This window comes from Mobula birostris, chromosome 3 (assembly GCF_030028105.1).
Source record: "Mobula birostris isolate sMobBir1 chromosome 3, sMobBir1.hap1, whole genome shotgun sequence".
Classification (NCBI taxonomy): Eukaryota; Metazoa; Chordata; class Chondrichthyes; order Myliobatiformes; family Myliobatidae; genus Mobula; species Mobula birostris.
Window position 1 is genome coordinate 171,144,150 of NC_092372.1, and position 15,736 is coordinate 171,159,885.

At 42.7% G+C, this 15,736-nt stretch overlaps 1 protein-coding gene across 2 annotated transcripts in view; it reads left to right on the forward strand.

The window, feature by feature from the left end:
* The first annotated feature begins 263 nt into the window (after window positions 1-263).
* The window catches only part of ctnnal1 (catenin (cadherin-associated protein), alpha-like 1), a 325,158-nt gene continuing 309,685 nt past the window's right edge, over window positions 264-15,736 (forward strand). Inside the window, exon 1 of one of the 2 annotated variants that reach the window (XM_072253686.1) lies at window positions 264-512. In XM_072253686.1, the coding sequence (XP_072109787.1) occupies window positions 426-512 (87 nt within the window). In that variant the 5' untranslated portion in view covers window positions 264-425. The remainder of the gene's footprint in view (window positions 513-15,736) is intronic. The other variant, XM_072253683.1, reaches the window with a different exon arrangement.

Sequence of the window (15,736 nt, forward strand, 5' to 3'; positions counted from 1 at the left end):
GGTGCTGAGTTAAAAATCAGAGCGTTTTTGCAGTGGGGGTATGCGATGTGTGCTTCTCACCATTAACCCCCTCGGGCTTCCAGTATCAGCGGTTCTTTTCGTCACTGCCAGCAGAGCCGCGCCATCGCGCCGTTTCCCGTTGCAACATTGCAGTGATCCAGTAGGCTTCAAGAAGGAAGTTAACTTAATGCTCGGTGGTTAAAAAAGACAGGTTTAATTAGAGCATATTGTGATTATAGAGAACACGTAACAGAGCAAAAAAAAACACCCACAATCACCACCCCCCAGCCACCCACACTCACATTCCTGAATCCTCCTACCGCCGGAAAGAGACACAACTCCCTCCCGCCCTCCTCTCACTGAGTGTCAGGCGCCGGGAGAGGGAGAGACGCACTCGGCTCTGCAACGCCAGCGACATCGGCGTCATGGCTTCTTCCCACTACAACGCCGATACCGGACTGGAAATTAGAACCCGGTCCGTGGAGCAGACTCTCATCCCCTTGGTCACCCAGGTATGTTTGGGGTGAGGTGGGGTGAGGGGAGAACGAAAGGGGGCGCAGCGCAGGGAAGGGTGAGACACATACACACTGTAAGCTCAGGGACAGGCGGAGTGGAGTCGGACAAGGAGACCTTGCAGGAAAGGGGGGGGGGTGAAATTTGGGGTGCGTACCCCTCATGAGGGGCAGGAGCTTTCCTTTCCTCTACCCTCACCCAAGAATAAAATGATGCAGATCCCAAAGGCATAGCGTCCTGAAACCTCAAAGGCGAGTATCCGAGATCTAACTGAAAACAGACCTGGTTATAGGATAGGACAAGTGGTGGGTTTCTTATAAATTGAGGCAATGTGAGACTTTAAGCATCTTTGACCCCTCTCAAGAAAGGACCTTCCGGCGACACAAACTTGTCTCTCACTGGTGCGTGGTTGCAAGAGATGGGGTAAAGTGCAGCTCTATTGCCTTGTGCTGCGAAATGTCAGTCCCATTGTCCCTAGCCTCGCGTCCCGCACGCTACTGGTCTGAAAATAAATATTATTTAAGAGATCCGCTGTACCGTGCACTGCAACGGCAGAGAGAGAGAGAGAGAGAGAGAGAGAGTGTGTGTGTGTTGAGGGTGTCCGGGCCACGCGCAAAGGGTTATTCTTGCCCCAGAGGGAATGTTGGACACTTAGTTTAGAAAGGGAAAGGCAGCGAGGGAGGCGCTTCACAGCCTGGAGCCGGTGTTTTATTCCAAACTTCGAACTCCGTAACTTTCGAAGAGGGCAGTATGACTTTCGCCGGAGAACAGGAAGGTTTTATTTCCTGCCTTTTAGCAACCACACTGACCAGACTTTCTGATTTGCAAGTACTCCAAGTTCACAGTCGCACACCCCACAAAGGTTTTCTGCTTTGAATTAAAGATCTTTCTACCTTCGTTGGTCTGTCAAAAGGCGCTCAATAACTGCTATGAAGCCGACAACGCCATCAATGAAAGGAATAGTTCTATGATTTCGGAGTCCCGATTCCCCGAATCTCAGCAGGTGTTTTAAGTTCGGACAAAATATTCAAAATGCCTGCATCTGTAATTTGCTTGCAGAGCATTCTTTACTTTAGCTACAGAACAGATTCAACAGTTAGGTCAAGGGAAAGAACTGAGATATGGAACATTTAATGTTTTTGTCACTTGGGAATTTTGCCAAATTATTTCTTAAATTTTTACATTTTTTAACTCTGGTAATTCAGTTTGTTAGGAGTCTTTTACTTTTATGTTGCTTGCAAAGTTATTAATTTCAAAATATAGGGAAAGTAGAGAAGGAGAAAAATCGTGGTATTTACGTTTTTAATAATAGACTATGTAATTTTCGATGTAAAATTGAATCTGATTAAAAAAATAATACCTGGAATATGTTACTTCATAACTTGCTGTCAAATTAATAAGGAAGTTTACATCATCCGTCATGATAGAAAAATATTCTGGTAGTTTTGGGCAAAGATCTTTGTGATTAAATTTGGAATTACAATTGTTCTTGTTAAAACCCTACTACCGCACATTGCTGTTCATTTCTCTATTGATGTGTATTCAGTTCAGTACCTGCGCAGTAGACAAGAAGTAAACATTTTAGAAAATTGTGTCCATTTATCGTGTGTACATTTTACTGATAAACCAAGTGTTAGTGTTAGTTATTGCCTGGAAACCCCTCTGCCTTGATCATTAACAAGAGAAAATCTGCAAATGCTGGAAATCCAAGCAGTACACACAAAATGCTGGAGGAACTTCGCAGGCCAGGCAGCATCTATTGAGAAGAGTACTGCCAACGTTTTGGACCGAGACGCCGCATCAGGACTGGAGAAGGGTCTCCCTCTAAAATTGACTGTACTCATGTCAATAGATGTTGCCTGGCCTGCTGAGTTCCAGCTGCATTTTGAGTGTGTTGCCTTGATCATTTTCCAGTTTTTCTATGGCCTCTCATTATTTCATTTTTTTGTAATTTTTATAACTATATTTCATTACTTCCTCTTTCAGCTTTCTTAATCTTTTTCTTTTATGCTTCTGAGCAATTTGACATTGGATTTCCACACTGAAGTTTATATTTCATTATTGAAGCTTGCATTGTTAATTTCCAAACTTCTAATCTGACTAATTAATGAAATACATTTGCTTACACTTCACATGTTCTCGATCGCTTCAACAATTTTCAATACCCTGGCTTTGACTGCCTCATTTTCACCATGGATGTCCAATCCCTTTACACTTCTATTCTCCATAAAGAAGGCCTTAAAACTTACTGCTTCTGTATCAGCAAAAGGACCAACCACATCCCCTCCACCACCATCTAGTAGAACTCAACAACTCACCCTCAACAATTTCTCCTTTGGCTCCACCCAATTTCTCCGGACTCGAGGAGTAGCCTCGGGCACCCATATGGGCGACATTAACTGCATGAGTGCTGCTTAATTCACCCACACCGAGCTTGTCAGTTTCATCAACTTTGCCCCTAACATCCACTCTACCCTTAAATTCACTTGGTCCGTTTCTGACACCTTCCTCCCCTTTCTCAATCTCTCTGTTTCCATCTCTGGAGTGAAATTGGCTACTGACATCATTTATAAACCTACCAATATCCACTGCTATCTTGACGATACCTCTTCTTATCCTGTCTCTCATAAAAATGCTATTCCCTTTTCTGAGTTTCTTTAAGACCACTTCGGTCCCAAAATAAGGTTTTCCTTTCCAGAATGTCAGAGATGTCCTCCTCCTTCAAAGAAAGGAGTTTTACTGCCTGCACATTTGATGCTGCTCTCACCCATATTTCCTCTATTTCCTGGACATCTGTGCTCACCCCGTCTTCCCACCGCGATAACAGGGATAGAGTTCCTCTACTCCTAACATATCAACACTTCAGCACGTCATTCTCTGCAACTTCTGCCATCTCCAGAGGTCCTTCCACCAAAGACATCTCAACCTCCCCCCACTGTCCGCTTTCTGCAGGGTTCACTCCGTCCATGATTCCCTTGTCCATTTGCCCCTCCCCACTAATCTCCCTTCTGGCACTTATCCTTGCTAGTGGCCAAAGTGCTACACCTACCCATTCACCTCCATCCTCACCTCCATTCAGGTCCCTAAATAGTCCTTCCAGGTGAGGCAGTGCTTCACCTATGAATCTGTTGGGGTCATCTATTGTATCCAGTGCTTCCATTGCGACCACCTCTACTTCAGCAAGACCAGTTGTAAATTTGGGGTCTGCTTTGTCGAGCACCTCCACTCCGCCTGCCAAAAGTGGAACTTCCCAGTGGCCAAATATTTTAGTTCCGATTCCTGTTCCTGCTCTGAAATATCGGTCCATGTGCCACAATGAGACTAGCCTCAGAGCGGAGGAGCAACACCTTGTATTCTGACGAAGGGTCTCGGCCTGAAACGTCGACTGCCCCTCTTCCTAGAGATGCTGCCTGGCCTGCTGCGTTCACCAGCAACTTTTATGCGTGTACCTTGTATTCTGTCTGGGTTGCCTCCAACTTGATGGCATGAACATTGATTTCTCCTTCCGTTTTAAAAAAAACCCTCCCCCTTTCCGTTTCTTCTTTTCCCCGCTCTGAACTCTTGCCTCTTCCTGCCTGCCTGTCACCTCTCTCTGGTGCCCCTCGTTCTTCCCTTTCTCTCATGGTCCATTCTCCTCGCCAGCCCTTTACCTTTACCGTATGGCTGGCTTCACCTTCCTCTCCCCCCACCTTTTTATTCTGGTGTCTTCCCCCTTCCTTTCTAGTCCTGATGAAGGATCTTGACCCAGAACATCAACTGTTTATTCCTTTCCATAGATGTGCCTGACCTGCTGAGTTCCTCCAGCATTTTGTGTGTGTGTGTGTGTGTGTGTGTGTGATGCAGTCGCTTACCCTGTTCACTTGGGTTCTATGTACCCATCTTGTCTCATAATGACCTTGCTAACCAAAATTGCTAATAAATAAATTTTAGAAAATTAAGCCTGTAAAACCAGTCTTAATGGGTAGTGGTGTTTGATGCTCATCAAATTATGGCCCAATTTAATGAACTTTACATGTAGAGGGTGCAATTTCAAAACCTAGAGTTAATTATATTTTTGAGAAAAATTTTGCTTCCATACTTTTGTGTACCTAACTTGTGGCCTGAAGGGTGGGTGAGAAAGAAAGACATATTTGTACATTTTAGAATATACCTTTGAATTTATTATTAACATCTTCAACTTGTTGCAGGCTCTCCATGTTATTTTTCTCTTGGACTCACTTAAGTTGAGCTTATCATTGGTGAATTAGACTAGCAATTTCCATCATAGTCAAGTTTGCCCTATTACCTTTCCATGGCAGAAAAAGTGTGATTAAGAAAATGTGATAATTGCATTATTTAAAAACTTCAATTTAATAATGTTTATTGAGATGGATTTTCCAAACAATTTCCAGGTTTCTCTCAACTATTATCATGAACCTGAAGTACAACTTGATTGATGTCTGAAAACTTGATAATATTGATAGTTTGACTATAACAGCATGTCCACCAGAGTTTGAGTGCTACTGGATATTTCATTGTTTAAATTGTACCACGAGGCTACATTATGAGAATTCTGCTGTGGTGTGCTCATTACATCCTGTGGTCGAAAATTATGATCTGATATCAATGTTGTCTGGAAAATTTAAAAACTACCATTAGAGGTCTTGTGCACTGACAATGCTAATAAATCTCGAGGCGGACATCGACAATTTAATACTTGATACTCAAATTTCTGTAGAACCATAAATTTAAATATATCAGTATGCTTGTGTAGTTATCATGGTTTAAACCTTTTCCATATGTGTCTGTGCGTATACAAACATAGTAAACTATAGCCAGAGAGGGCCCTATCAGAGCGAGTTAGTTTTGAAATGTATGGGGGAAAGTTTTACTTTGATCGATGTCCTAAGTTTAGATGCGATTCAGATTAATTTTGACATTTGTCCTGTGTCCAGTATGTTAAATAAGAAATGTTTCTGCAAATGTAGAGAGGTACAAAATTAAGAGTAATAAAAGTATTCAAATTGATGGAGACAGTTTTTGAATATTGTGGACATTCAAATTGATATTGATCTGATTCCTCTAAAGCCGGGGTTCCCAACCTTTCTCATGCCTTGGACCAATAGCATTAAAGCAAAGGGTCCGTGGACACCTGCTCTAAAGTAACTTGCATGTAACTATACACTTATTTCACAATAATGCCTCCAGTATGAGCTTCTAAATGAGAAACTGAGGGTGGGGGTGAATGAGATACACATGGAAAAAAAGCAATTTGCAGAACAGTGGGTCTAACCAGTTAGATATTTCTGAAGGCCAACACAAGCAGTGTGGCTGAATGGTCTGGTGCACATGACAAAGTGCGTCATTCTGTCTGAGTTATTTACGTATGTAGTTATTATGTTAGTTTTTACCTTTTAAAATAAACTTCATTTATATTTTTAAATAGCCAATGTTACTTTATAGAAGGTCAACTACTGAGTCATGTACAAAATAAGCAAATTAAATCATTGCATGAAATATCAAAATGGTTATTTAATGCCGTTCCTTAATAGCTATGGTTAAACTTGGTTTGGTTAACTGCCGTACTAGACCTGGGATTATGCATTTGAATAACTGATATTACGACAGACGACTGATGAAATGCTGAATTGTCAAAAGTGCCCTCCTTTGATAAGTTGAAAATTCTTCTGAAATCTTTTCAGTCTGATAAAGAGGATTCGTTATCCAGTGAGTACAGCCCCAGAATCATCAAATGGTCCTCCTATGTGAACCCTTTCATTCCTGGAATCATTCTTGTGAAACTCCTTTGGACTTTCCAATGCCATCTCATCTTTTTGTAGATAAGGAGCCCAAAGTTGCTCAGAATACTCCCAAGTGTGGTTTCAGCTTTATGGTCATCCTTGGGATTATATAACGACTTACTATTTAAGCAAACCCTTCTTAACAGAAATGTAAAGGTATACTTCAACAGCTCTTCTTCATTTGGTATCAGCCAAAATTTTCCAAAGTCACAAAATTTTCCTGTATGTGGAGCTCCCTGATGGTTTATGCATTCACTAAATCAGTTTAGTGTAGGATAAAAACAGTAGCTGGAAATGGCAGTGCGTCGTGGAAAATGGGCACTGTGACCATCTGAATTCCAACCCAACGTTGTTATCACATAACAAATTTCCTCAGTGGTGTGGAGGGTTGTGCCCATGTAAAATAGGTACAGCACTTTTATTTCTTGTGAATCTATTAGATGTGATATTAACTTCTCAAGGAGGCATCAAATTTGTATCTTGCTAGCTAGAATGAAGTATTTTATATAGCTTTGAAAATGTATGGATGCTTCCTGTCTGCTGAATCTTAGAAATCTTACCAAATCATAAAGTTCTGAACAAAGATTTTGCAAGGTTTTAGAAAACAAATCCTATCCCCAACAGGAATTTTTATTTTACAATTCAATCTCAAGTGGAGAAATCCATCTCAGATCAGAAGTGCCCTTCATGGCCTTGGTGGTAGCTTTGTAACTCAGCCCCTGTCACTTAATTTCTTTCAAGCCAATGGAACAGAAGGTTGGGAGTGGAGTTGAATGTGTAGCCTTTGTATGGAGTGTTTAATTCTACCAACTAGGGACACATTTCTGAGTAACGGGTTTTTAATTTTTGAGCAGTTCATTATTGCAGCCACTCAGTTGTCTTGATGATTAAATTATAAATGTTGTCACTAAAGATTAAAACTGACAGGGTCCTTGCAATGATGTATATATAGTTAAATGTAGAAATCTGGAATAACTGTTAATGATGTCCTATATGTGTACGGGATACAATGCAGCACTCTTTGCGTATCTAATCAACAATAAATCAGTAATTTAAAACGAAAATTAGCTTTTCTCTGTTTATCCAATTCATCGAAAATATTGCATCTTGTTGGATAAGGTATATTTTAATGGCATGAAAAGTTAAACTTGCTGCTGAGCAAATCTTCTTGGTCTTATTGAAGAATTTTAATATGCGTGGAGCATTATTCTCTCAGTGCATGGCAATTATACAGATTTAAAGAAGATTGGTGTTTAACTTTCCACATTAAAGTTGCATGTTTGTCCCAGTCTTTATTTTGTTTTCTGGAAAATTATTTAAATTATAATCATTGCCTTTTACTTCTGCACTTAATATCTGTGAGAAGTTGTCCATTTCAATTGCTGAACCTGCATTATGACCTCACAGTTCCAGGAATGATGTACTTTCTTTGTATATGATTGAATGTCGTGCTGCAATGTGGGAAGCATACACTTCTGATCCTGTGAAATCTTTATGTCCACCTTTGGTTTGAGCTACTTGTATAGGAACCTCAACCTGCTTTGTTTGTTTAGCTGATCCATTCCATCCTCAAGTTAGTGATGTTTCGTGGGTTCTGATGGTGAATGATTGAGAGTGTGTTAATGATCTTATTATTCTTGTGTTGGAGAACATTGTTGTCTTACAGTTGTGGTTCAGTTTCTGCTGTATGTAGACATTATCTGAAGAGCGATGAAAGACAATGGATGTTTCGAGAATTGTCAGTAAGTCAGAATCAGATTTATTATCTCTGTCTAATGTTGTTTTGGGGTAGTAGTACAGTGAAAAGACACTTCTATAATTTACAAAATAGTGCAAAAAAAAAGGAATAATGAAGTAGTGTTCATGTGTTAAGGATCATTTAGAAATCTGATCGAGGAGGGGAAGAAGCTTTTTCTGAATCATTGAAAATGGGCTAGGCTTCTAGAACTCCTCCCTAATGATAGGAGCAAGAAGAAGGCAACTGCTGGATAGTGAGAGCTCTTAATGATGGTTACTACATTCTTGAGCCACCGCCTTTCGAAAATCCTGCAATGGCAGGGGAGGCTTTTGTCCATGAAGAAGCTGGCTGAGCCTAGAACCATATGCACCTTCTTTTCATTCTGCGCATTGGAGTCTTCATGGCAGACTGTGATGCAACCAGTCAAAATGCTCTCCACAGTATGTCTATAGTAAATTGCAAGCATCTTTAGTGATGAGCCAAGTCTCCTCAAACTTCTAATGAAGTAGAGCCATTGGTGTGCGTTCTTTGTGATTGCATCAGTGTGTTGGGCCTGTGATAGATTCTTCAGGATGTTGACACTCTGGAACTTAAAGTTGCCTACATTTTCCACCACTGATCTCTCAATGAGTGTTGGTTCCTTCCTGAAGTCCACAATCAGTCCTTTGGTCTTATTGACATTGATTGCGAGGATGTTGTCGTATCGCCACTCAAACAGTCCTGTACGCATAAAATCTGAAATTTTACCATCAACAGTTTCGCTCCTGATATCGCCAAAGAAAAGCAACAAAATTTGCTGGATATATCAGGGACAAAAAAAAAAAAAATTCCTTTTGATGTTGTGAAAACTAAAAAGCTGCAGATGTTGGAACTCTTCAATAAAACAGAAACTGCTGGAACTGCTCCACAGATCGGGGGCATCAATGGTAAGAGAAGCCAAGTTACTATTTCAGGTGGAAGATGCTCTGTCAGAACTGGGTAAGGGATAAAAGAAGCTTGTTAAGGTACAAGGAGGGTGGAAGGGGTGATCTCTGTAAGAGCAAAACTCCGTTGGTTGGGTTGGCCATGGATACTGGGTCTTGGCTGGTTAGGTGCTACGCAAGCCAGGGCAGTATGATAAGGAGAATGAGCTGTTGCTAATGCAGCAGCCTGGCCTTCTCCATGCAGCTGAGGAATCCAGAGGAATGGCAGAGTGGGGTGACCAAGGCGACAAGCCATAAATAAGATTATCTGGTCAGTAAGTGAATGGGAATGGCTATGAAGTGAGAACGTAGCTCAAAATGTGGAGCAGTTTCAAAATGCACAGCAAAAAGACATGCCTGGCCTGTAGGACTGGTCATGTTCTCCGCTTCCAGATGAAAATCAATGAAGCTGAGCTAATATTGAAGGGAATTGACTACATCGAGGAATATCACTTTACCTGAAGCTGTAGAATTCAGTTAAGTTAGAGATCGCATAGAAAAGATTCAAGGAATGTCACCTGGCTTGACGGGCTCAAGTTTAGATGAGACCGGATAGGTTAGAACATCAAATATACTGCAGGATCAAAAATTGCACCTGTTTTCCTTGAAGTGTAGGAGTCTGAGGGGTATTTTTTATAAGAGATTTATAAATAATGAGGGGCTTGGGCAGGGTTGATTATCAGACTTTTTCCCAGGGTAGGGAAATCTAACACTTGAGAGCATAGATTTAAGGTAAAAGGGGAACTACGTAATGGGGTTTTGCTAAAATGAGCCGCCAGAGGAGATGGGTACACCTAGGTAATAATACCCTTTAAAAGACTTTTAGACAGGTTGTGGATAGGAGAGGTTTAGACTGATATGGGTCAAATGCAGTCAAGGGCTTTAGCATAGATAGGCATCTTGGTTGGCATTAATGAGTTGGGCCAAAGGGTAGGTGTCTGTACCTGTATAATGAACATTGAATCCAGGAGGCTGCAGTGTACCCAGAGGAACATGATGGTATTCCTCAAGATGACATTGAGCCTCATTGTACAGGGCAGCAAGCCATTCACTGGTAGGTCAGTGGGTGCAGGATGGAGAATTGAAATGGCAGTTAAAGGGAAGCTGGAGAATGCCCCTCTGGATTAAACACAGGTGTCCTGCAAACTGGTCACCCAATCTGCATTTAGTTTCTCTACTGCAGAGGAAACTACTTTGCAGTGCATGAGATCGAAAGAAGTGTAAGTGAATCGCTGCATCACCTGGACAGGCTGTTGGGTTACTGGTTGGTGGGAAGGGAAGAGGCGAAATGACAGGAGTTGCGTTACCTGCGGTTGCAGGAGGAAGGGTGGGGGTGAGAGTGGTAGATGTACCAGGGAGTCACAAGGAGAATGCTCCCTGTGAAGTGCTGAAAGGGGCGGAGAGGAGATGATGTGTGTGGTGGTGGAATCTGTCTGAAGGTGGCAGAAACTGGGGAGAGTAATTTGTTTTAATGTAGAGGCTAGATGGGTGGAAGGTGAGGATTGGGGGTAAGAATGGACATGTGGGAAGTAGAGGAGTTGGTTTTGTTAATAACCAAATGAAAGCCATGGTTCAGGAAGATCAGTGATATTTTAGAGGCACTTGTATGGGAAGTTTCATTATTAGTGCAAATAAAATAGAGATGGAAGAAGAGTGTGACCATGGCCTGATACTTAGTGATGGGGACATGATCCAAAGTAAGATTATTCTCCTTAAACTCCTAATAAGATATAGCTGATGTCATGCCTTCTTTGTAGTTGCATCAATATGTTGGGCCCAGGATCGATCCTCAGAGATGTTGACATCCAGGAATTTGAACCATTTCACTCTGTCCACTGCTGATCCCTTGAGTTCCTTCGACTTCCCCTTCCTGAAGTTCACAATCAATTTCTTGGTCTTACTGATGTTGCGTGCAAAGTTGTTGTAACACCACTCAACCAGCTGATCCATCTTGCTCCTGCTTGGCTCCTCGTCACCATCTGAAATTCTGCCAACAATAGTTGTGTCATCGGCAAATATATGGATGGTGTTCATCCTATGCCTAGCCACGCAATTGTGGGTGTAGAGAGAGTAGAGCAGTGGGCTCTGCACAAATCCTTGAGGTGTGATATTCTTGCTTAGGTAGGTGTTGGTTCTGGTCATGACAACCTCTATATCACAGTAGATAGGAGTGCAACTGGGTGATAGTCTTTGACAGAACTTGCCCTGCTCATCTTGGGCACTGGTATGATTGTTACTTTTTGAAGCAAGTTGGAACCCTCAACTGCATCAGTGAGAGATTTAAGATGTCCTTGAACACTCCCACCAGGTGGCTGTCACGGGTTTTCAGTGTCCTGCCAGGTACACCGTAAGGGCCTGATGTCTTGCGAGTGTTCACACTCTTGAAGGATGTTCTGATGTCAGCCTCGAAGACAGATCACAGAGATGCTACAGGGATTCACACAAGTGCGGTTTTATTCTCCCTGTCAAAGCGTTCATAAAGGGTGTTGAATTATCTGAGAGGAGTGAAACATCACCGCCATTCATGATGTTAAGTTTTGCTTTGTAGGAAGTAATGGTCTGCAAACCCTGCCAGAGCTAATGTGCATCCATTTCTGTCTCGAACTTCATTTAGAATTGTTTTCTCTGTTTTAAAAGAGCCTTCCTAGGTCGTTCCTGGCCTTCTTATATAGTCCTGGATCACCAGACGTGAATGCCACAGATCTAGCCCTCAGCAGAATATGAATCTCCTGGTTCAGCCATGGCTTTCCATATGGGTACGTCCAATATGTTCTGGAAGGTGCACAGTCGTCCGCGCATTCGGTGACAACTGTGGAGTGTTCATTCAGTCTCAAAGATAACTCCCTGAATATTGTCAAGTAAACCAATTCAAAGCAGCCTTATAAGCGCTCTTCCATCGCCCTTGACTGTACCTTCATGGTCCTCACTGCTGGTGCTGCCATCTTTAGTCTCTGCGTATGCACTGGAAGTAGAAGTACAAGGGGTGATTGATAAGTTCGTGGCCTAAGGTGGAGTCAGTTTTAGAAAACCTAGCAAATTTATTTTTCAACATAGTCCCCTCCTACATGTACACACTTGTCCAGCGGTCGTGGAGCATACGGACCCCTTCTTTGTAGAAGTGGTCCACAGCAGGGGTGATTGCTAAGTTCGTGGCCTAAGGTAGAAGGTGATGTTATTAACTTCAAACTTTCTGCATTATCAAAGAGTTGAACTGCAGGTGCATGTAACGAGAGCGTCTTGGACCTCCAGGTGGTTCATAGCAGGGGCAATTGATAAGTTCGTGGCCTAAGGTAGAAGGAGATGAGTTATACCGCTCTCGTTACATGCACCTGCAGTTCAGCTCTTTGAGTGAAAATGCAGAAAGTTTGAAGTTAATAACTCATCTCCTTCTACCTTGGGCCACTAACTTATCAATCACCCCTGCTGTGGACCACTTCTGGAGGTCCAAGATGCCAACTTCTACAAAGAAGGGATCTGTATGCTCCATGACTGCTGGACTATGTGTGTAAATGTCGGAGAACTAAATGTGCTAGGTTTTCTAAAATTGACTTCTTCTACCTTAGGCCATGAACTTATCAATCACCCCTCGTAGAGCCAAGTGTTGGGACTTTCCAAAGTGTGGGCGTGGGATAGCATTCCCAAACATTCTTGATGGTGGGATAGCAGTGGTCACCTGTGTTGGCTCCTCCAGTTCCACAGGTGATGTGTTGGTATAGTATTGTGTAAAAGTCTTAGTCACATATATATAGGTAGGGTTCTTAAAACTTTTGCACAGTACTCTATTGCCAATGTAGAGCGAGTTTGTAAATCAGGCGGAAGTGAAAGATGTTGGGAACGGCAAGAGTAGAGTGCCGCGGGAGGGTTATGGGACAGGTGACAGAGGTGCAGCGCCAGGTATGGATTGTGGCGTGGGTCTAGACACACCTAATCCTGAGACACCAGGCAGGGTTATTTGATTTCAAACAATTGGTTTATTGATCACAGAATTCCATTCTGATGCCTCCCTCTCCTTTCCTTTTTTCCTCAACCATGATTCCCCATTCCCTGCCCACTTCCCACTTCCAATCCACAGTGGAGACCCATATCAGAGCCAGGTTATCATCCTTCATATATGTCATGGAGTTTGTTTTTTTTTTGTGGCAGCAGTACAGTGCAATACATAAAATTACTGCAATACTGTCCAAAAGTCTTAGGCACCCTAGCTGTATATATGTGCCTAAGAATTTACAAAGTACTGTCGATGTTCAGAGACTACTTCAAACTGGCCTGGTTGAAATCTCCCACAATGATAGGGAAGGTATCAGGGTGTGTAGTTTTGTACCTGCTGATTACTTTGCTCAGCTCCTCCAGTGCCTGCCTGACATTGGCCTAAGGTGGAATGTACACCGCTACCAGGATGTTGATGCAAAACTCCCTCGGCAGATAAAGCATATGACATTTGGCCACTAGGTGTTCCAGGTTGGGTGAGCCAAACTGAGACAGACTGCCATGCTTGCACCAAGATGATTTAGTCATTAAATATACGTACTCCACTTCATCTGTCTTTAAGTGACTGAGCTGTCCTGTCTTTGCAGAGGGCTGCGGCTGTGCTTCCAAAATTGCGGATATGTGTCATGTTTCCATAAAGAAGAGTACTCAGCAGTCCCTGATGTTCCTCTGGGACATCAATCTTGCTCTGAAGTCTTCTATTTTATTTTCCAGAGACTGTATTTTCAGTCATTGACCAGGTAATCTTGTTCACAGATTATCCCTGGGTCAGCTTGATTTTATCCTGTTAGAGACATCCCCACTCCTATGGCCTAACAATCTTATTTTGTCACCAACACACATAAAAGTTGCTGGTGAACGCAGCAGGCCAGGCAGCACCTGTAGGAAGAGGTACAGTCGACGTTTCGGGCCAAGACTTGTTGTCAGGACTAACTGAAAGAAGAGCTCGTAAGACATTTGAAAGTGAGAGGGCGAGGGGGAGATCCAAAATGATAGGAGAAGACAGGAGGGGGAGGGATGGAGCCAAGAGCTGGACAGGTGATTGGCAAAAGGGATATGAGAGGATCATGGGACAGGAGGCCGAGGGAGAAAGAAAATGGGTGGGGGAGCCCAGAGGAGAGAGAGGGAAGCCACACTCAGGTTGGAGGAACAACACCTTGTATTCCGTCTGGGTAGCCTCCAACCTGATGGCATGAACATTGACTTCTCAAACTTATGCTAATGCCCCACCTCCCCCTTGTACCCCATCCGTTATATATATATATACATACACACACACGCACACACACACTCTTTTTCTCTCTCTCCTTTTTCTCCCTGTGTCCCTCTCACTATACCCCTTGCCCATCCTCTGGGCTTCCCTCCTCTCCCTTTTCTTTCTCCCTAGGCCTCCTGTCCCATGATCCTCTCATATCCCTTTTTCCAACCACCTGTCCAGCTCTTGGCTCCATCCCTCCCCCTCCTGTCTTCTCCTATCATTTTGGATCTCCTCCTCCCCCTCCTACTTTCAAATCTAGCTCTTCTTTCCTGACAAAGGGTCTCGGCCCGAAATGTCGACTGTACCTCTTCCTAGAGATGCTACCTGGCCTGCTGCGTTCACCAGCAACTTTTATGTGTGCTGCTTGAAGTTCCAGCATCTGCAGATTTGCTCGTGTTTGCGTTATTTTGTCACCACCTCAGCTTAGCTGGAGTGAACTTCCATTTGAATCATTGCTTCTGTTTCTCTTCCCACAAATGCAGCTGGACCTGCAGGGTATTCCTAGCATTTTCCATCGTGTCAATGTCCATCTTTGATGACATATTGGTTAGCACAATGCTCTACTGTACCAGTGATCCAGGGTCTGTTCCTTCTATTCTCTGTAAGGAGATTGTATGTTCTCCCTGTGACCAGGTGGGTTTCATCCAGGTGCTCCGGTTTCCTTCCACAGTCCAAAGATGTACTGGTTGGTGGATTATTTGGTCATAATAAATAGTCATGTGATTAGGCTAGGGTTAAATCGGGGGTTTCTGCACAGCGTGCCTCGAAGGGCCAGAAAGGCCCATTTCTCACTCTATTTCAATAAATAAATAGATTGGTGTTCCAGAGATGAATAGTTTGCATTCATGAGACATACTACCGAAGTACTGTTTTTCCTCAGGGGCCCATGTAATAACCAGGGATCATTGGTATGATACCTGGACAAATGCAGCTTTGGTAGTCAGGGCAGCAGCTCATACCTCTCGTCCATTTTCTTGTCTGCATGAAGACTGTAATTAGGTATGAAATGTGGTGTTTCCAGCATAAACCAGGCTAAAAATAGTTTATTGGTGTGTTGGTGTTACTACTCTGAAGTAAACTGCTGGAAGCATAATTAGCCGTGACTTGCATCTCTAGAATCAGTGTTAAGATGATGTGTAATTATATCTAATGAAATTAGAACACGGGAATCATTTATTCCAGGTCTGAGCAGTTCATGAGAGATTGTCAAGTGGTTTCAAATGCTTTCTACTCCCGAGTACTGAATCGGCTGTGCTTTATCGTGCTTGCTGTTTCTCCAATGGTTGTCTTACTGTTTCACGTTTCTGCCCCCAGTAGCTAAATATTATTAAATTGGAGCAGAAGGAAATGCAGAATTTCCACAAAATTGCCTTTACTCTTGATAGGGAAAGATTATTTCACATGTGTTTATGATTTAACATTTTTTTTCTTGGCCTCTTGATATGTATATGCCACGAAAAACAATGAAATCAATTTGACCAGGACTGAAACATAGTAA